The sequence below is a fragment of the Myxine glutinosa genome, chromosome 4, assembly GCF_964187855.1.
Source record: "Myxine glutinosa chromosome 4, kmMyxGlut1.1, whole genome shotgun sequence".
NCBI lineage: Eukaryota > Metazoa > Chordata > Myxini > Myxiniformes > Myxinidae > Myxine > Myxine glutinosa.
The window spans coordinates 111,026,227-111,051,774 of record NC_136264.1 but is presented as its reverse complement, the minus strand read 5'-3'; the positions used below and the strand labels follow the sequence as shown (position 1 = coordinate 111,051,774).

The 25,548-nt window shown below is 42.7% G+C and overlaps 1 protein-coding gene across 10 annotated transcripts in view; it reads right to left on the bottom strand.

Moving 5' to 3' along the window:
• The window catches only part of LOC137425078 (E3 ubiquitin-protein ligase MARCHF8), a 216,728-nt gene that overhangs the window by 72,320 nt on the left and 118,860 nt on the right, over positions 1-25,548 (bottom strand). For all 10 annotated transcript variants that reach the window (XM_068113093.2, XM_068113100.2, XM_078776274.1 and 7 more), the window contains 2 exons: positions 19,388-19,493; positions 17,848-18,040 (listed from right to left, as the gene is read on the bottom strand). In XM_068113093.2, coding sequence (XP_067969194.1) covers positions 17,848-17,949 — 102 coding nt within the window. In that variant the 5' untranslated portion in view covers positions 17,950-18,040; positions 19,388-19,493. The remainder of the gene's footprint in view (positions 1-17,847; positions 18,041-19,387; positions 19,494-25,548) is intronic.

Sequence of the window (25,548 nt, the reverse complement as noted above, 5' to 3'; positions counted from 1 at the left end):
AGAGAACAACACAACAACAGTTTGCTCTTACAACGTTCAAGCAGAGAAAACTTATTTATATATCATTATTCCCAAAATATTTGCCTTTCTCATACTCACACTATCATTTGAAGTCTAATTACCTCAACAACCAAAGGTGGACAGAGGTTAGGTTTTCACCACTGTCTGGTTGTCTGTTTGTGAGCAGGATATCTCAAAAGGTTATGGACAAATTTGGTTGAGAGGTTGGGTGTTTGACAAGGACTAATTAATTCGATTTTGGTGAAGATGAAGATCTACATCCATACACTATAAAAAAAATTATTTGCGATTCTTCACCATTGGGAGATCGATGGCCAAAACGATATACATATATATAGCATGATATCTCAAAACGTTATGGACGGATTCAGACGAAACTTGGTGGACAGGTTGGGTTGGGTGTTTGGCGAGTCAGAATTCGTTTGATTTTCATGAAGATCTGTATAATTTTTTTGTTTGTGTGCTTGTCTGTCTGTGAGCAGGATATCTAAAAAAACGTTGTGGACGAATTCGGTCGAAACTTGGTGGATGAGTCGGCTAGGTGACGAGAACAAGCCGATTCGATTTTGCTTGAGGTCCAGATGCAGATCTGGCATATCAGCGGGATACCAAAGGTAACCTGTTCAGCCTGGCGGAGGTATGCGCTCTAACTTGTGCCATTCTAGTTTCAAACGTTTTACACCATATATTTGAAACATAAAAGCTTTAAGATTAGTTACGCAATTGTTTAGTCCAGATACACAATTCTACTGCCATTTTAAGACATTAAAAAAATCATGAAGGTTCTTCGTGACAAATACAAGAACTACAATAATGTTTTAATGCTTCAACCAATTTGAAGCATCATAAGCAATCTCTTTGCAATAATAGATGTATAAATCAACGCATTGTGGATTCATCCATTTGCCTGGATTTATTTATATTTGATTTCCACTTCATCTACCATTGGACAGATCTCGGTAATTCGTGAGCCTTTTGTAGCCTTTGGCTGCACACTGCCACTATGAATTCGCCATGTTAATAGAACGCAACACTCGTTTCTTTGTGAGAAATGAAAGTAATCAATGTGAATGTCGGACCACTTGCCCTTAAACAAAAAAGGAAAAAAGAAAAAGCACAGCATTGTTAAGAACACTGGACTTTATTCCTCTGAGAAGAAAGGAAGTTTCATCCCAGACTTGTAGATGTGTGTGCAATGTTGGCAAGTGGAAAAAGGAGACAATTTGAATTGAATTTTCAGAAGTCTGTCCTTCCAAGCATTTCCGGATAAACACCAGTGTGCTGTACAAATAAGCTGACGGTCTGTAACCGGAATTTCCCTGAAAAACACCCGGCATTGCTTTGATATATTCCAGGAAAGCGGGTCTTTCTGTCTCTTTTGATAAAATCGCCCTTTTGTGGGGTGGTTCCAACCGAGCGTGAAAGGACACCCAAAAACATTAATATCATCCTTCCAAGATATTTATTCAAAAAACAACAACGATTAAGTGTTAAGCGAAGCAATATCTATTAATTAAACCAAACATTATTTTCTGTGTCTGTGGCCCTTTTAATTCATATTTCAAAGATGCAGCAACAGCTGAGAAATTACAATAATTCATTGTTAGAACTTAGAATTAGGATCATTGCAATGATAAGGACTGGCAATTTCAGAACAACAGTGGTTTAATGGACTTTAAAGTTACAGTCGGCAAGTTTATTATTATTATTATTTTTTTTAAAGTTTTGAGCATTACCAGTGCATGCACAAGACATGAGGTGTCGATAGGTAGTGCCTCAAAAAAAACTTGGAAAATGTATCACCTGTAAAGGTCTAGCACAAAGCTAATACTGAACTGCCCCCTCCAGAACACAGAGATGCTTGCCTTAAAATTATAACACACAAAATGTAATATGTGGATTACAAAATTATGTTCCTGCTTTTATTTATTTTTTCCTTCCAAAAAGATAGTGAATGCAGCTAATTGGTCAAAAAAAGTTTAAAGCATGTTATAAATGGACTTATCACGAAGTGGGATGCATCCCGTATTTACCTTGGATTATAAACTACCTTGGATTATAAAGTGGGTAATGAACGTAGAGCAGCAACGAAGGCTGGAAAGGGTGGAAATGCGATGGTTCGGTGGATGTGCGGAGTATCGTTGAGAGAGAGGAAGACAAATGATGAATTGCGAAAGATGATGGGAATAGAGCCTGTGATTGATGCTGTGAAGAGGAACAGGTTGAGATGGGTTGGTCATGTGTTGAGGAAGGATGAAAGTGACTGGTTGAGAAGAGTGATAGAAATGAATGCAGAAGGAAGTAGAGGACGGGGAAGACCGAAAAAGACTTGGCTAAAGATGTTGGAAGAAGAAATGCGGGCAAGGGGGTTAACAAGGAGAGATGCAGAAAATAGGGCAAAATGGAGAAGATTGTCATGGGGCGCACAAGGCTAGCCCCCGCTCTAGCAGGGAAAATGGCCTTAAAATGCCTGTTGTTGTTGTTGTTGTTGTATAAACTACACTGCTCAAAGAAACTGCACTGCTATAATAAATCTCACTTCAAATAAACTCCACTGTTCAAAGAAATTACACCATTCAACAGCTTAAAAGGGCTTCCGGTTTCAATTTCTTCGCAAGGCCACAAGGTTTTCTCGGCTCAGTGAGAATGTCTTCAAAAGCCAAGTACACTGCAGCAGACAAGTCTCGTCTCACTGTTGTCATTTTGTTCCGTTTACTATTAATCGTATCACAAATCTGTTACAATGCTTTCTTATACGTACTTACATGGATCTGTTGCATCAAGTTTGTGTTTGTCTTGGACTTTCTAAACCACATTTTTGCAAGTCTTAGGCCTCACGTGTCATTCATTGCTTTGGTTGTTACATACACCCATACTACTCTGTCATTGCTTTTCTTTCCTCTGTACTTCCTTTCTCTGTACTTCTCTGTACTCTGTACCTTCCTGCTGTTCCATGTCCCAAGATTTATTGACAAAAAGGCTTAAAACATTATTACAGTTTTCTGTAAACTAGGTCAGGTGTGTCAGTTACAACAGTAAAATAAAACAATTTTCCAAGCAAATGAAAAATAGAAATAGGGGCAATACCCCTGAGCGCTCACCTGGTAGAATAAACCAATATACTGTTACGAATTTGGGTAGTGATATATGTAGAGCAGAGTAGATCTGAGTAAGTAACATGCTTCGAATGTCGCGATAGGGAATCTACCTGTAATAAGTCATGTGTAGGCATTTTGTCGGCTAAGATGTATGATTGTGAATCTACCAGGAGATTCGTGTGTTAAGTAGTGTAGGGAATAATGAGTAGAGCCCTTGTATGTCTCACCTGGTAATCAAACCTTTGTCCCTTATGGCACTGCAGACCACATAGACACTAGTTAGGACCTTTAGTACAACATTAATGATGCCCTTCCCCCCTGACATGACTTAGGAAGAAATCAGGCCAGAACACCGCCACAAATGGCCGCCACCATTTACACCTCCGCGAGGCCTATTCACCTCGCATAGCACGTGCTACAACACAAGGAGCAGGGACGAGAGTTGGAGTGACGCAGTGGGCATGACCTGAGCGAGCCGGCGAGTCGGGGGAGGCTCTGATTGGCAGAGCAGTGCGGCAATGCTGACGTAGCCAGAGATATTAACAGCGCCGGACGCCTTTTTAGAGAGTTGGATCGAGAGTTGGTTTTGGGCAGCAGAGAGAGAGAGTCGTTCAGTTGGAGTCCCGGTGCGAGTGAGTTGAGACGTGGCGTGTGGATTTGCGCAGAGTGTAGTGAGTTGGTGCGCAGAGTTGAGTTCGTGCGCAGTTCGGGAGTTGATGAACGAGCGCCGAACGCCAGTTGGTTTGCAGTCGAGTTGAGAGAGGCCTGGCTTGCTGGTTGAGTTCGTTTGTGAGTTGGATCCTGAGTGAGTTACGCACGAGTGATCAGTTGCGCACCAGTTGGATTCCTGGCAGTCGTCCCGGTGATCCGAGTTGGCTTGTCGACCGTGTACGAGGGTCGACCTCGTGGTGCTTGGTGCTCGGTGCTTTGGAACTTGGAGCGAGGCGTGCCGCGGGACGAAAGCAGCCGCGAGTTGGACGGCGGCCAAAGCCAACGACGAGACGGATAAGCCCGAGCTCCGCGTATACATTTTACACAACAGACGTGTTTCTTTCGTATTTGATCCCTCGTTTTGTTTCTGATATCTGTTGTGTGTGGGATCCCAATTTAGGCTTCTTATTAGAGTTATTATCGTGCTTTTCCTGTCCTTGCTTTTCCCAATAAACCCTTGCATTATTTTTGTACAAATACCTGAACGCAGTTTCCTGATTGATTTGATAGTTAAGGCTGTGGGGATTTTCGCCGCTTCCCTCCATTCCGCGCGCTTAGGTGTTTTCGATTTTGGAATCCGCCATTGAGCTTCCGCCTCGGAGTTAAAGCCTTCGTGATCGGCATCCGCGACCGCCAGATATTAATTTCAGCGGTTGCGCGACAATACTACACTGACTAAAGGTATTTTAAACAGTATCACGGTATTTTAAACCAATTTCAATACTTGCTAGAAGACAGAGCAGCATGTACAGTCATACTAGCGTAATCAAAGAATACCGATTTTCGGGGGGACAACAACCCCGCACCGTAGACCCCCTTAAACCAAAAGTTTTCTAATGCCGTGAACAAACTTTGGTACATCACGGTGATGGAGCTTTGGTCGAGTTTCATCAAAACTGTGTGTGTAGTTTCTGAGAAGAAAGCACATACCTATATTGGGGGCCAACCCCCCCCCCCCCCCCCCCATAGACTGCCTTAGACCCCGATTTTTTAATGCCATGAATAAACGTCAGTACATTAGGGGTGTTGAACGGAATGTTGTGGTCAAGTTTCATCAAAATTGTGTGTGTAGTTTCAGATAAGAAAGCAAAAATACCTATTATGGAGACAACCCCCAACCCTCCTCCCACCCCCACCCCCCACCCCCAACCCTATAAGCAGCGTCAGGGCCCGATTTTTTTTTTTATGCTGTGAACAAACTTTGGTATATCATGGATGATGAAGGTTGTGGTCAAGTTTCATCGAAATAATGTGTAATTTCAGGGGAAAATGAAAATTCCTATTTCTTTGGGTGGGGGTGGGGGGGGGGGGAGGGAGGCTCAAACTTGGACCCATTTAACCCCTCGAAGATCTCCCTCAAACTAGATTTTCTTAATGTCTTCAACAAACTTGAGTTGCAACCTACCAAGTAACAGTTTAGCCAAGTTTGGTCATAATCCCCTTAGCAGTGTCAGAAAAGATGCAAGTGCATATGGACTGACAGACTGACAACGCGCCATCCCTTAAGCTCCCAGGAACTACATTCCAGGTGAGCTAAAAATTGGAATAAAAACAATAAAAGCAGTGAAGAGACACAAGCTAAATGCAAAACATAATAGCAACAAAGGATTATATATTATCAAGATGAAAAGCAAGAGACCTAGTGACATATCTACTGTGCAATAACGAGTGACATCAAGTGTTTTTTGTGACCCTAACAAACAAGCTGGATGTTCTGTTCATTATGCAGTTTTGTTTAAAGGGCAAGTGTTAACAATAATTAAATGACAGTAGACGTCACAACTAATCAGATGTTGGCTTCATGCTCGATCCCAAATTAGCCATCGAATTGTCACATTACATTTTGCCCACGATAACACATCCAGCATCACAACCAGAAGATGCCCTTAAAATACTAGGAATTTATTTTTTAATGTGTCACTTCCTAACCACCACAATCTTGGTATATAATGAAATAATATACCAAGCCAAGCCACAATAATATACCATGCCTCCTCCCCCCAAGCCCTCTCCCTCCCACACTTCTCCCTGCTCTCAAATGTTGTGTTTGTGTGCTTCCCCTTCTCTCCCCATCTTGTCTTCCGCTCCCTCTTTTTATATATTTTGTTTGTCTGGTTGATTTGTTTGTGAAATAAATGTTAGCTCTTTCACGAGCCTCGATTCAGTATACAAAAAAATAATAATAATAATAATAATAATAATAATAATAATTTATTGGTAAATGACTAACGAATTGGTAAAAGTCTTTAATTTTAAAACCAATGTTTTTGAATCGTCAAATAATGTTGCCTAAACATTCCAAGGTTAATCAGAAAAATGTGTGGTTCAACAATGACCATTGTGAGATTAATGCTCTTAGTTGCGTCAGAAGATTTGCTCTTCAACAGGCCAAGGCCAAGCAAACACTGCATGGCCTAGAGGGAAACCGAAACACAATGTTTTTCTGAAAACCATTGAAAATCATAATCACGGTTAAATTGAAAGGGCAATTTGTTGTTTTTTTTTTTTGCCAATCACAATGTGTCGAAAAAGCACTAGAGCGTAGATTTTCGATATCGCCAGTGACGTCACACTATGAACTCACCTTGATTCAAAAGGCGGCTTTACATAGAGAACAGTGTATTTCGAGCTAGGATTCAGATATTTCAGATAGCAACTCTGAAGGTTCTCAGTATGTTGAAACAGATCAGAGGGATTGTGAATAAACTATTGGAGACAAAATTTGTGATGGAAACACATTCGGGAGAATTGTGGAGCCATATCATTTTGAGCCTAGTGCGAGCGATTCAGACGAAGATGACGGTGTTAGTAGTGAAGATGAAAATGCCGGTCGCGTGTTTACTACAGATTGGGAGGTTTCGTTTTTCCATTCAATTGGCTGTTTATAAGGGCTTTTATAGTAATCGATAAATCAGATATATTACTCCAGAATAAATATGGCACGGACACAGCACAGACACTACACAGCACGGACATGACCCAGGCACACTCGGACACTAAGTGAATCATCTCGATCAATGCTTTGTCTCACCATCACAGACTGAGCCGCGTCCTGTATGTTACAGGATAACCCCATTTTATACTTTCCTGGGACGCTGTTTGTGGCTGTGATCGTGCTGTGTCATGTCCGTGCCGTGTCCCAATCTTGTCCATGCCGTTCCTCATTGTCGTGTCCATGCTGTTCCTCACCGTCGTGCCAGTGCCGTTCCTCACCATCGTGTCTATGCCGTGTCTCACTGTCGTGTCCATGCCGTTCCTCATTGTCGTGTCCATGCTGTTCCTCACCGTCGTGCCAGTGCCGTTCCTCACCATCGTGTCTATGCCGTGTCTCACTGTCGTGTCCATGCCGTTCCTCATTGTCGTGTCCATGCTGTTCCTCACCGTCGTGCCAGTGCCGTTCCTCACCATCGTGTCTATGCCGTGTCTCACTGTCTTGTCCATGCCGCTCCTCACTGTCGTGCACATGACGTTCCTCAACATCGTGCCCGTGCCTGTTCCATTCCTCACTGCCGTGTATGTGCCATTCCTCACCATCGTGCCCATTGCTGTTCCATTCCTCACTGCCGTGTATGTGCCATTCCTCACCATCGTGCCCGTGCCTGTTCCATTCCTCATCGTCGTGTATGTGCCATTCCTCACCATCGTGTCCGTGCCTGTTCCATTCCTCACCGTCGTGTATGTGCCATTCCTCACCATCGTGCCAGTGCCTGTTCCATTCCTCACCGTCGTGTATGTGCCATTCCTCACCATCGTGTCCGTGCCGTGTCTCACTGTCTTGTCCATGCCGCTCCTCACCGTCGTGCCCATGCCGTGTCTCACCGTCTTGCCCATGCCGCTCCTCAGTGTCGTACCCATGCTGAGTCTCACCGTCTTGCCCATGCCGCTCCTCAGTGTCGTACCCATGCCGTGTCTCACCGTCTTGCCCATGCCGCTCCTCAGTGTCGTACCCATGCCGTGTCTCACCGTCTTGCCCATGCCGCTCCTCAGTGTCGTACCCATGCCGTGTCTCACCGTCTTGCCCATGCCGCTCCTCAGTGTCGTACCCATGCCGAGTCTCACCGTCTTGCCCATGCCGCTCCTCAGTGTCGTACCCATGCCGTGTCTCACCGTCTTGCTCATGCCGCTCCTCAGTGTCGTACCCATGCCATTCCTCACCGTCATGCCCGTGCCGTTCCTCACCGTCGTGCCCATGCCTGTTCCATTCCTCACCATTGTATCCGTGCCGTTCCTCACCGTCATGTCCGTGCCGTGCCTCACAGTCGTGTCCGTGCCGTGCCTCACCGTCGTGTCCGTGCTGTGTCTCACAGTCGTATCCATGCCGTGTCGATGTACCGCCCCAGTGTAGGGGGGAGTGGTGCTAGGCGGGAGGGAGCAGCTGTGGTGCAGGTAGGTGAGATCAGTCGCCGGCAGGCCAACACATGCGTTTGATTCACCGCTCAATTTGCTGGTGTATATTTTCTGGTAGCTGGGTAGAGATGGCTGTTTCGTCTGCTTAATTCTGGGGATGGAATCCTCTTTCAATCGTGGTGGATAACCACAAAATCTATCCATCTCTGTTGTTTCATAACAGTTCTCTATAAAATGTTGCGAACACAAAAGCGAACATTTTGTAGGCCCAATCCACACTCGGGTATTTCGGACAAACCTCGTCCAATATATCTGGCCACCCTCGGATGGTGTTGGTGTAGCATGAAACCATCTCGGTTTGTATTACTACAACCACTAAGGACGCATTGACCCGGCATATTTGTAAAAAAAAACAAAAAAAACCTAAAATTATTCGACGTTTGAGTTCAATCGTACTGCGAGGTAACCCATAGACAGTACGGATATGGCGGTCGACTTTCTGGTGCGACGTCATGGATAATTGTGTAGAAGATTTTAACTTTTAATCGCAAAATTACCCACTTTAATAAATCAGAAATTGGAAAAAGACACCATATCTATTTTGTAGGGTACCAAGAGATAGATTAGTGTTGAGGTGGTCTAAGCGTTTGGGTTCCCCTTTAAGGCAGAAAATATAATCTTAAGGAAAAGTCCAATTGAAGACCCAAGTGGAACAAGAAAGAGCAATCAGAGATTGCAGATGCTCGCCAGGATGTGTTTTCAGTGTTTTTAAGGCTTTTGTGTGAAAAACAAATATGGCTGCCAAACGTGACCGATGACATCATTATTATTTTTTTCTCCACCAATTTATCCCTAGATGATGCTCAATAAATTTAATCTTGATCGGATGAAGTTTTGTACTTGTCGAATTATGATGTCATAATGGAGGCACCTATGCATAATGGAGGTTTTTTTTTTTTTTTTTTTTTTTTAATGGAGGCACCTATGACATCATCATTAACATATTTTATTCCCCATGGAGAGTTCTTTACAATGAGCCATGTCTCAATTTTTTTCTATGCAGCGCTTTCCGAGATATAGAGGTGCAAAGTTTTTTCGGATTTTCCAAGATGGCGCCCATACCACGTGACCTATGACGTCATAATTATCATTAAACAAGTACAAAAAGTTTTAATTAAAACAAAAGCCGCGTCGATGTTACACAATGCCTAGATGCAGCTGTGCCTATAACGTCGATGTTATAGGCACAGGACATTCCTATTGATTCGATTACTTGATGTTATTGGCGCTGAGGAAGCGCCTTTAGCGATTGACTTCCAGCCAGTGTAACGCTAATTCCTGTCACAGGAATTCGGAGATCATATAAGTGGGCGTGGCAGTTCCTGATTGGTTCGTGTTGGGGAACGCCTTCTCGCTGCCGACGTGACGTAAATTCGCGCACGCGCACTGGTGATTGGCGCTGAGGAAGCGCCTTTAGCGATTGACTTCCAGCCAGTGTAACGCTAATTCCTGTCACAGGAATTCGGAGATCATATAAGTGGGCGTGGCAGTTCCTGATTGGTTCGTGTTGGGGAACGCCTTCTCGCTGCCGACGTGACGTAAATTCGCGCACGCGCACTGGTGAAGCTTACTCGATCTTACTCGATCCCATATTACATGTACTTTCATTGCATACAAATTATACTTCCTCCTAGAAATTCCATGCCCGAACCTCAGCGCAATCCAAGAGGATTCACTTGTTTTTGTGCAAAGTGAAAATATATCTCGGCAATTTCCCGTGTGTGGCGACGAATTTTTAATATATCTCGGCATTTTCCCATCTGTTATTTCAGGCGGTGTATGACTGACCATGCGGCGATTTAAAAAAAATATATCTCGGCAATTTCCCGTGTGTGGCGACACGTGAACGAAGCTATGCTCCTCTCTCCACATTATTGTGACGACATATAAATTAAATATTTCATCGTGACGATTGTCATCAAATGGACGAATTTTTAATATATCTCGGCATTTTCCCGTCTGTTATTTCGGGCGGTGTATGACTGACCATGCCGCGATTTAAACAAAATATATATATCTCGGCATTTTCCCGTCTGTTATTTCGGGCGGTGTATGACTGACCATGCCACGATTTAAAAAAAAAAAATCTCAATGGACTTGAAGTTACAGGCCTTTGAGAATTCATTTCGTTCTATAAAGTGCAACTTTCATCGGATTTTCTTCCCGTTTTTTTTCAACCGAGTCTAAAACTATGTTAGCGACTGTGAAAAATGAAATGATATCGAATTTGATTTGAAATAAAACTGTGTGAGAGAGGAAGACACCACGGGCCTACAAAACAGGCCTCTAAGCTATGCGAGTTAATAAAATGGTGGATATTTGTTTATATGAAGGCTCTCCCAGAATGGGTGGAGCTATGTTTCCCAGAATGGGTGGAGCTTTGAGGTTTTGTCTTCTCTGCAAGAACAAGAAGAAGAAGAACAAGAACAACAACAACAACAACAACAACAACAGCAGAGGGCACTCTATGAGCAGCGTCTGCGACGTGGCTAAAAATTATACAGGTGGAGTTGCACCTATGGTGGAAATTTCCTGTCAATCGGACCAACGGTTGCCGAGAAAATCATATTTATTCTGTGCGGACAAACAGACAGACTAACAAACAGACAAACGGACCCAAATGCAATACCCTCTCCTCCTGCGAGGGTAATAAGTACTTAAATTGCAAAAGAACACAATGCAAAATTATTACAGACATAGATTGTTACCATACTGTAGATGGAGTTCCTCGTTCAAACTGACTTTGCCCAAGAAGGCGACTTAAGTACTTCCACTCAGGTCTTCAATTCAACTTGGCAATTGTTTTAAGCAATGGGAACATGACTACGGGCGAATTCCAAGTAAATGAAATAATTACGAAGATTCTTTTAAAACCAGGCCATCATTAGCTTGTGGCTATGGAGGAATAAATATAGAGAGATAGATATATAGATAGATGAAGCAAAAACAAATAGTGCGTCAGAGCACAGATGGGTTTTGAATAGCAGCAAAGGAGCACCAAACCCATTTAGAGCATCCACCATGTCAGTGGACGGTGGTTTGATGCTGACCCCGGCTGAGTCAGCCCAAGCGTTATAAAAATGGTATGTGTTGCTTCCTCGCTCAATGCTAAGCATTTGGAGGATGGAGCATGAATACACGCTGTGGGTTGGTATCCTGTGGGTGAGGGGAGATTTCTCCTCAATTACACCACTGATTGTGTCGAGAAAAGCAACGTCACAAAGATTCCATTGTCTTTCTTATGGATCGTGCTGTGCATGGCGACTGTGGGGTAATTAAATTTTAAATACAGGAAATCCCATTCGTTGTTTTCTGCCAGCTAGCTGTGTAAGCAGTTTCTCCAGAGAGCTCTATCTAAAACGAAAAAAGGGCCTGGTAAGGGGAAACACGCTCGTTGCATCCAGGACATTCCAATGATGTGACATTCCAAAAAGTGACATGATGATCTGGAAAGCTATGGGGGCTGAGCACAAAGGAGCCGTGTCCGTTTGGCCAGGTTGCGTCTCGACAAGGGGTTCTTTCTGGTCGGGTGTTTTCCCATAGAATCCCAACGCGAAGAGAAGTTAGATGCTCTGTGCTTTAGAACGCATACATTGTTATCCTCGATTAGAAAAACGTTTGGGCTGAAGCTGGAACGAGGCAAGTTTAGATGATAGCCAATGACATCCCTATTCATTCATCCGAGGCTACAGCTACAAGCGGGTCATCACGGAACAGCTTCCTGCTGGAGCTGTGCTCCGTGCGTAGCTTTTACAACTACGTCGAGGCTTTTGAAAAGACAGGGAGTCAGTGTCCCATGCTGGGGTCAAGTGTCATCAAGACCAAGCACTTTGCCATGTTTCGCCAGAGAAGCCACGAGTGGTCCCACACCTCACTCCTGTACCAGCCCAGCCAATTCACGCCTGTTCCATTCCTCACTGACTGTCAGTTTGATCTTGACGAGTGAATTGAAAACAGAAGAGATCAAGAGATCAAAACAGAAAACATCAAGACCAAGCACTTTGCCATGTTTCGCCAGAGGAGCCACGAGTGGTCCCACACCTCACTCCTGTACCAACCCAGCCAATTCACGCCTGTCTAAAGCCTCACTGACTGTCAGTTTGATCTTGACGAGTGAATTGAAAACAGAAGAGTTCCAAAAAGCGTTCTTTGTTGCGTTTTTCTCCATCTGTGTCTTTCGTGTTTTAATGTCCATATTTCTTTGGACAAAAATTTTGCGTAAAGCCACATTCTCTTTACGATTACTTTTTACATTGGCGTTAAGAATTAACAATCTGCACACACCTCCGTCACCATTTAATCTATCCTAGTAACATTATTGTGTTTTGACTTTGGATGAATATGGGAATTGTGATTGTAAATACATGCGCAGAAGTTAAATAAACTGGTACATTTTTGTAAACTGGCTCGCTGTGTTTTGTCTGTGCATGTCCATGATGTGGGTGTGAATTTATTTGTAAAGTGAATTAATTATTGATAAGAATTGCTCGGGCTACACTGCTCGGCTAATCCATGCGAGTGGATTACAACTTGTAGGTAATTCGGACCATTAGGGCTACGGCACATCATTCCATCAGGAAAATTAATTGGCCTTCGAGACTGTGCCGGGACTCCAGACCTCTACAATATTTCTGACCATATCCGTGCGAAAAAGGCTTCTTATACGTTTAGTTGTTTGTAGCCTGGTGTTGGCTAAGCGGTTAGGGTGCCGGCTTGGGATCCTAGGATCCTGGGTTCGATTCCCGCTCAATCGCTGAATTAATACCAGGGGAGTTGATTCAGCCTGTCATCCTTCCGAGGTCGGCAAATTGAGTACCAGTTCACTGGTAATTCCCTGTGTATCGCAAGTGGTGACTAACTGGGTCGGTGGCAGGAAGGGCATCCGGCCATAAAAAATTGCTTCAAAAAGGGGACCATGGTGCCCGAAAAAGGCCAACCCTGCTCTGCGGGGGGAAAAGCCCAAGTCTTAAAATGTACCTCAAGCAGAATCAGCCTTGAAAAGTAAATTAATAAAACATCATACTGGCTATTTCTTAGTCATTAATGAGATTTAAATAGTTGTATTATAATTATATGGAAGCTGACAAAATAAAAATACAATAAAACAAGTCAGGAGACGACGATGGTTCACGAGCGAGCGGTATTCAATGACAAAGGACGGACTATAACCGAAACAGGCCCGGACAGGCCAGGCCCGGAAATGTCAAAACGAAGGTTACTGACATTGAAAGGAGATAGAAAATAATGTATAATCAGTTATGAGGTTAGTGAGCTACACAATACCGAAAATTCGGTTCGATTCCGACAACTTTTAAACTTTGACCTTTGTGAGAAAACACATGAGAAAACTTTGCCCAAAGGTCAAAGGTCTAAGATTCTGAAATTTGTTGGAAAACTTGTATTTCATGATGTATGTGATAATATAAGGTCATGTACGACATTTCACCCTATCAGGAAGCGAACAATGTAATAAAACCATCAAAAATCGACTTTTCTAAATTTCGTGACCTTGACCTTGGGGCGAAAATGAAAAATCGAGCTCCGTGGGGCTAGACACATGACATTGGCCGAACCAAATACCGAAACCCCTGTCAGATTCTACCAACTCCCTCGGAGAAGATGTAGCTTGAACTAGATTACCCCCTGAAAAGACATCTTTTTCGGGCGTGGCTCCGCCCACAATTGGCGCAATACGCCAACTCTAGGCAGGACACAACTAGATCATGATATCAACCTCCCACCCAAGTTTCATAAAGATCGGATGATATCATCGGGTAGTTATGCTGCGGACAGACAAACACACAGACACACAGACAGACACACAGACACACACACCCATGACGAATATAGTGGTCACTTGATAACTCGTGAACCAACCAGCAATAAAAAGTAACCCCTCCCACTCGCAGTTTGGACAACTTCCTTGGGCCGATCTCCATCAATCCGCATCTGCTAGTTTACGAATCAGTGACCTTAACCACCCAGCCACGGCGATTTTTATGCAATTACGGTAATTATTATTATTAGTTTTATTATAATAAAGAAACTATCCTTATGGATCAGCTTGTTATTGTCACCTAACCAACTCATCCACCTAGTTTTGTCATAACTTATTCACAACTTTTGAAATACGTTATACAGACTTGGCATTTAATCTGGAATTTTTTTTTTTTCTTGACTTGGGTTTACTTTCTTAACTCAGTATATCAATCTGGTGAGTTTCTTTTACACTTTGGTGATTTATTTGTTAAAAGAACCATGTCACTGATTGTCTGTCGCAGCAAGAAGTCAACAACAGGATTATATCACAGGTGGCGTGGCAAAATGTACGGACAGGTGCATTTGATGATTGGCTTCACAGTCGGGTATACAAGGGTTGTTGCGTTCTGTATTAGTGGAAAACAACTGCTGCACGTCTCCAAAAGTTATTTGTCGCTTCCTCTGGAGATGGTCCGTCAACTCGACAATGCTGTTTGTCATGGAGTGGTGGCTTTACGAAATTACGGCATGGAACAGCGTGCTATTGCTCGGCAGTATGGCATCACTCAAGGTCAGGTGTCAAAGATCCTGAAAAGAAATGCTCAGAGGGGTGTCCCTACTCCAATACCGAGGCCAGGACGTCCCCGCAGAACCACAAGGAGGGATGATCGCCAGCTGCACCGGTTAGTCCGCAATGGACGTACCAAGTCAGCTAATTGGCTTAGGGCTGGCTGGCAGCAACTGACAAATGTGCCTGTATCCAGAAGGCTAGTCACCCAACGACTGGTTCAAGCAGGCTATCGTGCCAAGCATCCCCTGAGAAAGCCACGCCTGGCCAGACAACACCGCCAGCGCCGATTGCAGTGGGCCAGAGAGCACCGTCAATGGCAGCCAGGACACTGCAATCATGTGATCTTCAGTGACGAGTCTAGATTTCTGGTCTATCGTCAAGATGGCCGCGTCCGAGTGCGCAGACAAGTGCATGAAGCCTACAACAAAGATTGTATAGTGCCAAGAGTCCAAGCTGGAGGTGCTGGGGTGATCGTTTGGGCTGCTTTTCATGCAGGGGGCAAAACTGACCTGGTTGTTCTGAATGGAAACCTGAACCAGTTCACGTACAGGGCCATTCTGGAAGAAACATTGCTTCCATTTGCTCGTGCAGCCTTTCGAGGAAACTTTGTCTTCCAAGATGACAATGCACGGCCTCATCGTGCTCGCATGATCCAACACTTTCTTTCTGACCGTGGTGTCGAGCATATGGAGTGGCCTGCCATGTCCCCGGATATGAATCCGACAGAGAACTTGTGGGCAGAATTAACGCGTCAAATTGACCACTTGGACCAGCAGCCGACCTCTGTGCGTGAATTGCAGCAGGCTATTGTCACTGCATGGCAAGCAATTCCTGTCCAAACCTTGGCAAATCTCGTGAACAGCATGCCTCAACGTGTACGTGCTCTCCTGAATGCTCGTGGGGGTTACACAAAGTACTGAACTGTAATTTTACTGTCCGTAATCCCAGTCGTAATTTAACTTTTGTTTTTGTTTAAAAAAATGTGGCTAATGTGCAAAATAAAGAGATACTTCTGGAAAACGTACAGAAGTTTAACACAGTACTGTCCATGAATTGAGTTCGATATCAGTTTACATCACTTTCAAGGATCAATTTATTTGTTTCGAAATGTCAAATGTGGTTTTTGTTTCTTTTAAAGGTCACATAACAAAATCTAGAATAATTTCAACATAATTCCAATGAACTTTTGGTTCTAAGACATCTTGAAAAGTAAGTTCACCCCCACAAAAAAAATATTCCATATTAAATGCCAAGTCTGTATAAGCAGGTCATGCTCATAGCTCATAGATGGTTTTTTGCATATATATATAGCTGCTTTATATAGCCTGGTGTTGGCTTAGCGGTTAGGGTGCCGGCTTGGGATACAAGGATCCTGGGTTCGAATCCCGGTCGATCGCTGAATTAACACCAGGGGGGTTGACTCAGCCTGTCATCCTTCCGAGGTCGGCAAATTGAGTACCAGTTTGCTGGGATGAATGATCACGGTGTGTACCCCGATTTAGAATAGGTACACCGTATCCCTGCGCATCGTAAGAGCGTGACCAAGGGTTGGCGTCAGGAAGGGCATCCGGCCATAAAAAAAACATTGCCTCAAACAGGGAACCATGATTGTCATGGGGCCCGCAAGGCTAACTCCCGCTCTAGCGGGGAAATGGCCTTAAAACGATCATTCATTCATTTTCATTCATAGCTGCTTTATACATGGCTGGTGACAGATGGGTTTTATAAATGTGACAAGCTATTGGATCGTGAATTATTTTTTTTTGCACCCATGAAAAAACGCGAATTTGCGGAACACAGCCACGAATAGGAAAAAAAATCCGCGATTTTGCGGATTACGGCCACGAATAAAGCAACAGGTCGCATTTCATCAACCATTAATATGCGGAATCCGCAAATAGCGGAACCGTGAATAGCGGCGTCCGACTGTATTTAAGTTTAGGAAAGCGTGATACTTAACTTCCAAGTGAGACTAACCAGACTCAGAGGTGTAATAGCCGGTTAGAGCGTCCGCTCTGAGGTCGGTGATTCAAACCCCGGCCGAGTCATAACAAAGATTGGAAAAAAGATGGTGCATGTTGTTTCCTTGCTTTATGCTCAGCATTTAGAGGAAAGAGCACAGACAAACAGCCATAGGTTGGGAACTATTGCATTAGCTTGATGGACCTAATAGCCTCCTCTTGCATTGAAGCTCCTTGCAAGGAACTCATTATTATCATCATTTAAAATAAAGCTTCTCCAAAGGGAAGCACAAGCTGAGGAGTTGATGCCAACATATATGTAATGCAATAATTCCCAGTTTCATTATGTCTATTCCCTTCCACTTCCTCATTCCCTCAATCTTCCATCATCACTATATTAAAATGCATCTCACTCAGCACAACTTGCACTCGACGTGTTATTGCAAGCACATTCGAATGACAAAAAACATCAGGTTTTGAGTACGATTTTGGTTAGTCGGCAGATGATATCAATTGCAGCTTTATCCTCTACAAAATGGTAAATAGTCAAAAATCCAGTTCCGCTAAATAACGATGTTCATGTTTGCGACAATGTTGCACATCTCTATCATTCCGTGAGAGAAAGGTGCTTGCTCTGTGACATGTGCAATGAAGCCCCCAATGCCTGCATGTTTTGGACATGGTGTTGCATGATAATACGCAATCTCTCATGTTTATTATATCAATATTAATATAAGATGCTTTGTAAAAACATGGGTTTCACCATCTCCAAAGCTGGTAGCATGCGACACTAGTTGGCCTCAACCGAACACCCAGCAGCCCCCGGCCTCTACATTTTTATACATATTCTTGATACTGATCAATTTTTCAGAAAATATGCTGAAACCCACCAACCTGTCAAAGTCTAGCTGTTTAATGACTTCCTTGGTGGAGCAGAGTCTAGCTGATTAGGTGGATATAAATTTATACCTCGGCTTACTGCCTTGCAACCACAATTCCTCAGCCAAAATTTCCTTTAACCCATTTTGAAACGCCTCCTGCAGAAAGCCTTGTGCAACACACCGGAAATCCACGAGACAGCCTGCATTTCCTTCATTACCTCTCCATCGGTGCCTTCTTCATCGCTGCATAGCACTTGTGATTTCAGCGGCTGAGCTTGATCATCGTTGGCAGTTGCCACGGAGATTTGTTCGACGGGCATGCCTCTCGCAGGCAGACACCAGGCCGGTCCCCTACAGGCCAGCCAATAGTACCATCGTGAAGAACCCGCATGAGGGTTGCTTTGTCGATTTCTGTGAAAAACACAGCTTGTCAACTCACCGATACAAAGACAGATAGCAATTCAGTGGATAACGAACCATGTTAAGCACCAATCATAGTCGAGTTAAAAAAACAAAAATATACACACTTTAATGAAGATAGTCAGGTTCACAATGTTAACAAATATAATTTCGTTCAAAATTTTGGGAGATTAGCAAACCTGTACATTTTTGGAATCATCAGAGCATGAAGAATCCGAAAATCAATGTTGGCATTTGCACAGACACCTGCATGGCCGCCATTTTGGATTTTCAAAATGGCCGCCATAAAATACATATTTTGCGCGATCTCGGCTTCTAGTCAACCTAGAAACTTAATTAAATATGCTAATCCTATGTTTTCTGGGTCAAGGAATCCAATAAAGGCCTCAAAATAGTCCTCAGGATTATAGAAAAGCAACAAACAAAGGTAATTGAAAACCATTGTCTTTATATTTGTGATATAACTGTATTACATAATACATGATGTTGCAAGTCCTTTGAAGTTATAGGTATGGGTTTATAAAGCAAGAAAGCAGCCTTGTTAGTATCAGATTGAACCAGTGGTGTAGTCTACGTGATACGCAGGTATACGCCATATACCCACTAGGAAAGGTCCAGGATTTCCGTATACCCACTTAAAAATGCGCGAGGATACGTAACAACATAGTTTTGTTACGTGTAGATGCATACTGTATGCATTAGTTAGTGTGGTGGTGCTTATGGGGTGTCGCTTCAGGACGGGTGACTATGAGGCTGGAAGGGAAAAATCACAGTATACCCACTATAAAAAACTAGACTACACCACTGGATTGAACTATAAGTCCTATACACAGGATCTACCTAGGTCTATACCGTTCAGGAATATGCTTTTACAGATCTTCATCACTGTCCTGAGTGTCATTTCCGCAAAGGTGTCTATGCAAATGCCAACATTAATTTTTGGATTCCTCATGCTCTGAATATTCCAAAAATGTATAGTTTTGCTAATCTCCAAAAATATTGAACGAAAAAGCATCGTGAACCTGACTAAAAAGGAAATGATGGCAGCAAGTAAGGTGAAAGTGAGAAAAGCAACTACAGATCGAGACATACTTGGTTGACTTGTATTAAAGTAGAATACAAAAGCAAAAGAGGCAATGGGAAGACGAGTCGTACATATAAAATCAGACTTGGTAATCCAGGCCAAAGCCAGACCTCCATGCAAGATAGTCTCCAAGATGAGTCGGCAGTTGAAGATGGATGGACAAAATTGCAGTGCAAAGCATCATTGTTCAAAAGGAATGCATAATCACTACTACTTTGCTGGGAGCTCAACCCAAACTCTCCACGAGCATCTACCTTTGCCTTTTTTTTCTCTCCCACCGCCCACACCAGCGGCTCTTGTGCAGTTTCCTCTTGTCCTTGCAGTGGCAGCGTTCAACCTACCATCCACACCTCCAAACAGCTGCAAACAAGTCACAAGAATTTGGAGCATGGCAATGCCATTTCCTTTACCTTGGAGGCAAAAAAAATTGTTGAAGTACAGTACTGCAATAACGAACGAATCAGCACCTCAACAACATGCAAATATAATTGCTGAGCGATTAAGGCACGAGCAAGCTGTCGGTGGCAAATCGAAAGCTTAAAGCTGTCCCGACTTCCAATTATACGATGCGAAATCCGAGCAATAAACCCCAAAATGCCTTTACTAACTGCACCAATCACAATGGCACAAAACCCAAATGCGTCCTCAAACCCCCAAAAGACTGGCATTCTTTTCCACGAGGCTCATTCCTTTCTTTCCAATTAGTAATAACGTTGTCCTTCAGCAATCTTAATGTAATGGTGTAACTTTGTTTAAAAGAAAAAAAATTAATAAATAAGAAAGTTCCTCCTTTCAGGGAATTGCAGTTTTTGAAAAAATATCGTCTCAATAATTGCAGCGCAAGATATCTGAGGTGCAAGGCAACGTTTGAAACGAGGTGCAGCCATTACCGAGCTATTTGAGCCAGGGACCAAGCTACTCCACTCTACCCTGAGCAGACCATAATGTAGAGTGGGGTCCGATACAAAGCGAATGTCAACCCGCATGGCCACACGAAATGCTGCCAAGAAATGCCACAGAGAAGTAAAGAGCTTATCAAGCGGGAACGAGTAAACAACAACAACATAGCAAACAACATAGCAAAAAAGAACAGCAAACTCAGAATGCAAAAAATTTCGACGTCATACGTCAAATGGTTCGGCCGCCATATTGTTTTTCGTGAAAAACACGTTTGCCCGTTTTTCTCAGCAAAGTGTGTGTGTGTGGGGGGGGGGGGAGGGGGGGTCACGTGGACTAGGATTGGGTCACGTGGCCTTTCAGTTAGTGAGATGATATGGAGAAGCCTAGAGTGTAATTAGATTTTCCATTTATGTGCTTGCAGTATTGATTTTTTTTAAATCCTCATAAAAACCTTAGTGGGCTCATACAAGGGATTTCTTTTCAAATCCCCAAATCCATTTCTCAGGAAATTCGTGAACTTGCAGTATTAACATTTCTATCTTACACCTTAAACACTCTGGTGTTGATGTAATCTGCACATGGACTCTATGCCTGCAAACTGGGTGTGCATTAAAATTGCTAAAGGTGGCTTCTGTTGTGGGGAATAAGCGAGAACAGCAAACAGAGAAGAGAAGACAAGGCAAAACGGCACACCAAGCAGGGGGAGCATGAACACTTGTGGCAACAAAGGAAGAATGCCTTAACAGAGCCACACTTCCAGTTGGAGGATCACACAGGCCTTTAGAGCTACCTCACTCAAAACAGGTTCGGCCATTCAGCAGAAAAAAAGGTGAGACCACTACAAAGTGCGAAAAATCAGGAAAGCTTTGCAAACATTCCCGAATTGACAAAGTCTAAAAAAAAACATGATAGCAATTCTATACATTTTATTCTAGATTTGAGGAACTTTGCTTATTTACATCAGATGCAGTAAATTTCATGAACAGCAACAACAACAACAAAAGTGGTATATTTACCAGAGGAAAGGGTACTGCATTTGAGTTTACTTGTTTGTTTGTTTTCGTGTCTGCACATAATGTGCTAAATAGGCCACAACACCACCTGGTGGTAGCCAGTGTTACACGTTATCTTTTATTCAACCAAGTACTTCAATAAACTAGATGGTATTCATAGAATACTTACCCTGCGCAGTCAACTTGGTGTGAGCCAACTCTTCTGTTTTTGAACGTTTCTCTTTTTTTGATCTAATATGGCTGCCAGATCACGTTAGCGATGACATCATAAATTTTTATTCTCTAAATAATTGTTGCATAGATCATGCTCAATAAATTCAAACTGATCAGACTAAGCGTTGTCCCTGTCGAATTATGACGTCATAATTATGGCACCAATGACGTCATCGTTAACAACATATATTCCCCACATGGAGTTATTTACAATGAGCCACGTTTTATTTTTTCCCATAGAGTGGTTTCGGAGATATAGAGGTGCAACCTTTTTCGGTTTTTCCAAGATGGCGCCTGTACCACGTGACACATGGCGTCATAATTATCATTTTAAAAATTCCACAGGAGGAGCCGCTCATATTCTGAAAATTTTGTGCCAATCGGTCTAACAGTTGCAGAGGATTTTTTTTTTCATACTGATCAGATCAAGTGTTGTACTTGTAGAATTATGACGTCATAATTAAGGCACCGATGACATCATCATCAACATCAACATATCTTATTCCCCATGGTGAGTACTTGACAATGAACCATGTTTCCATTTTTTCCATTGAGCGGTTTGGGAGATATAGAGGTGCAAAGTTTTTCGGTTTTTTCCAAGATGGTGGCCGAACCACGTGACCAATGACGTCATAATATTCACTAAAATATTATACAAGAAGAGGCCCTCCTATGGTGAAAATTTCATGTCAATCGGACCAAAGGTTGCCGAGAAAATGAATTTTTAAAATGCTGACACGGCACACACTTTACTTTACTGAAATGCAGACACGTACGTACGTAACTGAATGCTTAACCACGCTTTTCGCTCCGCGAGCGCAGGGTAAATATGTCCAATTAGAATGTTAGTACGTCTATAAAGTATGTGTATCAAGAGTGTGAGTACATCTAAGAAGTACGGAATATAACTACGTCTATAAAATACATACAATTGCAAACACCACACAAAATCACACCAAAAAGTCCTGGCAATAGAGTGCAATCCCTCATTGCTCTTTCTTGTTGGTACTGCATTTGAGGTACAAATTAGGTCTGACGGGATGGTGCAAAGGTGGCAACACTTAAGTTTGAACTAGCTGGTATGAGTGATTCCCAACCATACTATAAACTGTCGGATTTGTGCTTCACAACCAGGGCGTTGCATCATAAAGTGCACCATCCCTCAGATGGATATCAAGCAAGTTGTTGCATCTGTTAGCATTAGCTGATAGACTTAAAAGATACATTGGTGCCTTGCACAAAGAGGTGGCGTGTTATGCCAGCACCCTGGCCAAATTCCAAATTCATGGCAACTTCATTTGAATGTCAGGTTTGTGAAATACTTGGGCAAAAAAAGGTTCCCCAGACAACACCACAATGAAGTGGGATTAAATGGAGCCGTTAAAGAAGAAGTAGTAGTAGTAGTAGCACATTACAAAAGCTTGTTCAAGGTGTGTCTCAAAAATGGTATAAAAACTAAAAGATGAACATAGTTCCCAAATAAATCGCTCTTGAACGATGACATTTGGATCTTCCTTTTTGCATTTTTGTTGAGCATTACCAAGTCTTTGTTGAGCATTTTGCATCAAGAACTAGAACTGCACTCAGTAGAGTTCATACCTCCGCCAGGCTAAACAGTTTACATTTTGTATCTGACTGATAAACCGGATCTGGTTTCGGACGTGAACCAAAATCGAAACGGCTTGTACTTGTCGCCCAACCAACTCATCCACCTAGTTTTGTCATAAGTCGTCCACAACTTTTTGAAATATCATGCTATATTATTTTGGCCCTAATTCTCAATGGTGATCGAAGAATCACTTAAAAAATGAAAAAACTCTCGTATCCGGATCCTGATTCGGATCGTCACCAAAATCTAATCAATTCATCATTTTCACACGCCCAACATGTCCAGCAAGTTTCGTCCGAATCTGTCCACAACTTTTTGAGATATGCTGTTACAAACAAACAGACAGACAAACAGACAAGAGAGAAAACACAACCTCCATGCACCTTCGGTGGTGGAGGTAATGAAAATAGCATTACAAACCAACTGGAATGAGGATTTACTTCAAAAATGTGGTGCTTGACACACGCAAAAAGGTCAAAGTAGCTTTGGATCAGATGAGGTAGAAGTGGAGAAGGGTGGTACGAGTGGGAAAGTGGTAAAAGTTATATTCAGGTAATTTCAGAAAGTGATCAAAATAAAGTGAAAATGCATTCATGAGGAAAATTTAAAATGTAAGCAGGTTTACCAACTCAACACAAAGAATCGGTGCGAAGTGAAAAACAAAGCGGACAGACAAAACGGACAGACAAAACGGACAAAACATCAATAAAAATGTTGAAGGGTATTTTTTTATTATTTTGTAGTGTGTTTGTTTGATCTGTTATTGTAGACATCCTCGTCGATAATTCAGATTGAGACGTCCTCATGAAAGACTTAACCCTGGTCTATCCAACAACAACAGGCATTTTAAGGCCATTTTCCCTGCTAGAGCGGGGGTTAACCTTGCGGTCCCCATGACAATCTTCTCCATTTTGCCCTATTTTCTGCATCTCTCCTTGTTAACCCCCTTGCCGGGATTTATTCTTCCACCACCTTTAGCCAAGTCTTTCTCGGTCTTCCCCGTCCTCTACTTCCTTCTACATTCATTTCCATCACTCTTCTCAACCAGTCACTTTCATCCTTCCTCAACACATGACCAAACCATCTCAACCTGTTTCTCTTCACAGCATCCATCACAGGCTCTATTCCCATCATCTTTCGCAATTCATCATTTGTCTTCCTCTCTCTCAACGATACTCCACACATCCACCGAACCATTCGCATTTCCACCCTTTCCAGCCTTCGTTGCTGCTCTACATTCATTACCCATGTCTCGCTCCCATAAATCATAACACTTCTCACATATGCAGCATACACCTTTCCCTTCAGCTTCAACCTATCCTTAAACTTCAGGTCTATCCAACACTTGGTTATATTAAAGTCCATAGTGCGCTCACACGCAGACCATATAATCCTACACCTATGGGTTGCAACACTTGGGCAAACTGAATGAGGTCTCTCTGTGAACTGTCCTATCTGATAGTTCTTTCATGGTGCCCTAAAATGATATTGCGACGCCACTATGGTCTGAGTAATCCTCCTTTGAAGCAACCCGACGGCACAAGACAAATCATTTGGTGTCAAATGACGCCTCACCATTCCCAAACTGACTTAGATCTCACGGGTGTCTCAGATCTTTTTGAGGTTATTGATGTGGCCACCACATGCAGATTGCATGGGAGACATGGATTGCAAGCACATTTTCAGGCTCACTCAGTTAAAGTTGAGGATAATCTTAGCATTCGATGTTGCACGTTCAATTTCCTGATTGGGTTTCTTTCCTCAATAGTTGTGGTTTGTTTGCATACGCATGCTGAATATATTTTTGAGCTGCGAATCCACAGTTTATTTCGCGGTTATAAAAGTTGCTGGGTTTTTTTTCCTCTAAATAAGGTTGAAGCTCGTGGAAGAGCAAGGTGAGAGAAGGTAGAAAGTCAACTAAATGACATGCAGTGGGGTTACATTTCGAGACAAGCGGGCAATGGAGAGAGTGGTGAGAGAGGAGAGACAGACAGACACTTGCAAGTTGGAGGATTGGGAAAGTTATGTTAATGTGGATAGAAAAGATTACGGGAAGCCATGGAGTTGACAAGAGTATGGTAGTTATTGTGCCAAGTATACATTTCTTATTTTCTTGCAAGGAGTACAGGGTGAACCATTTATCTATTCCTGGTTTTGAACCCCTGTAATTCTGTTGCGAAGAAACAAAATCGAACAAAATATTTACAGGATATAGGTACATATTTCAAGTTTTGTGGTAAAAATGGTATTGACTTTCTTAAACTCAAGACCTGAAAGAGTGGATTCAAGCAGCTTTTGGAAAAAATTATGGTCGGAATGCTACAGAAAAAGACCTTGGAGTATCCCAAAAGGATACACACTGCTTGAAAATGATGTAAATCACATCGAAATACATAACTAATTTTGTAAACTATTGAATTCAAGAAAATTTTTACAACAAAAACCTGAAATATGTACCTCTACCCTGTAAATATTTTGTTTGATTTCATTTTTAAGCAACAGAATTACAGGGGTTCAAACTCGGGAACAGATAAATGGCCCACCATGTATATATTTTTTGCCTCAACCTGTGATGTATTTCATAGTAAAGTTGCGACATGTTAATACTGATGTATTTGTGGTGGCCTGCACACTAGGGTAACATGTTTTGAGTCCCGTTAAGTCAAATTTCAATATTGCG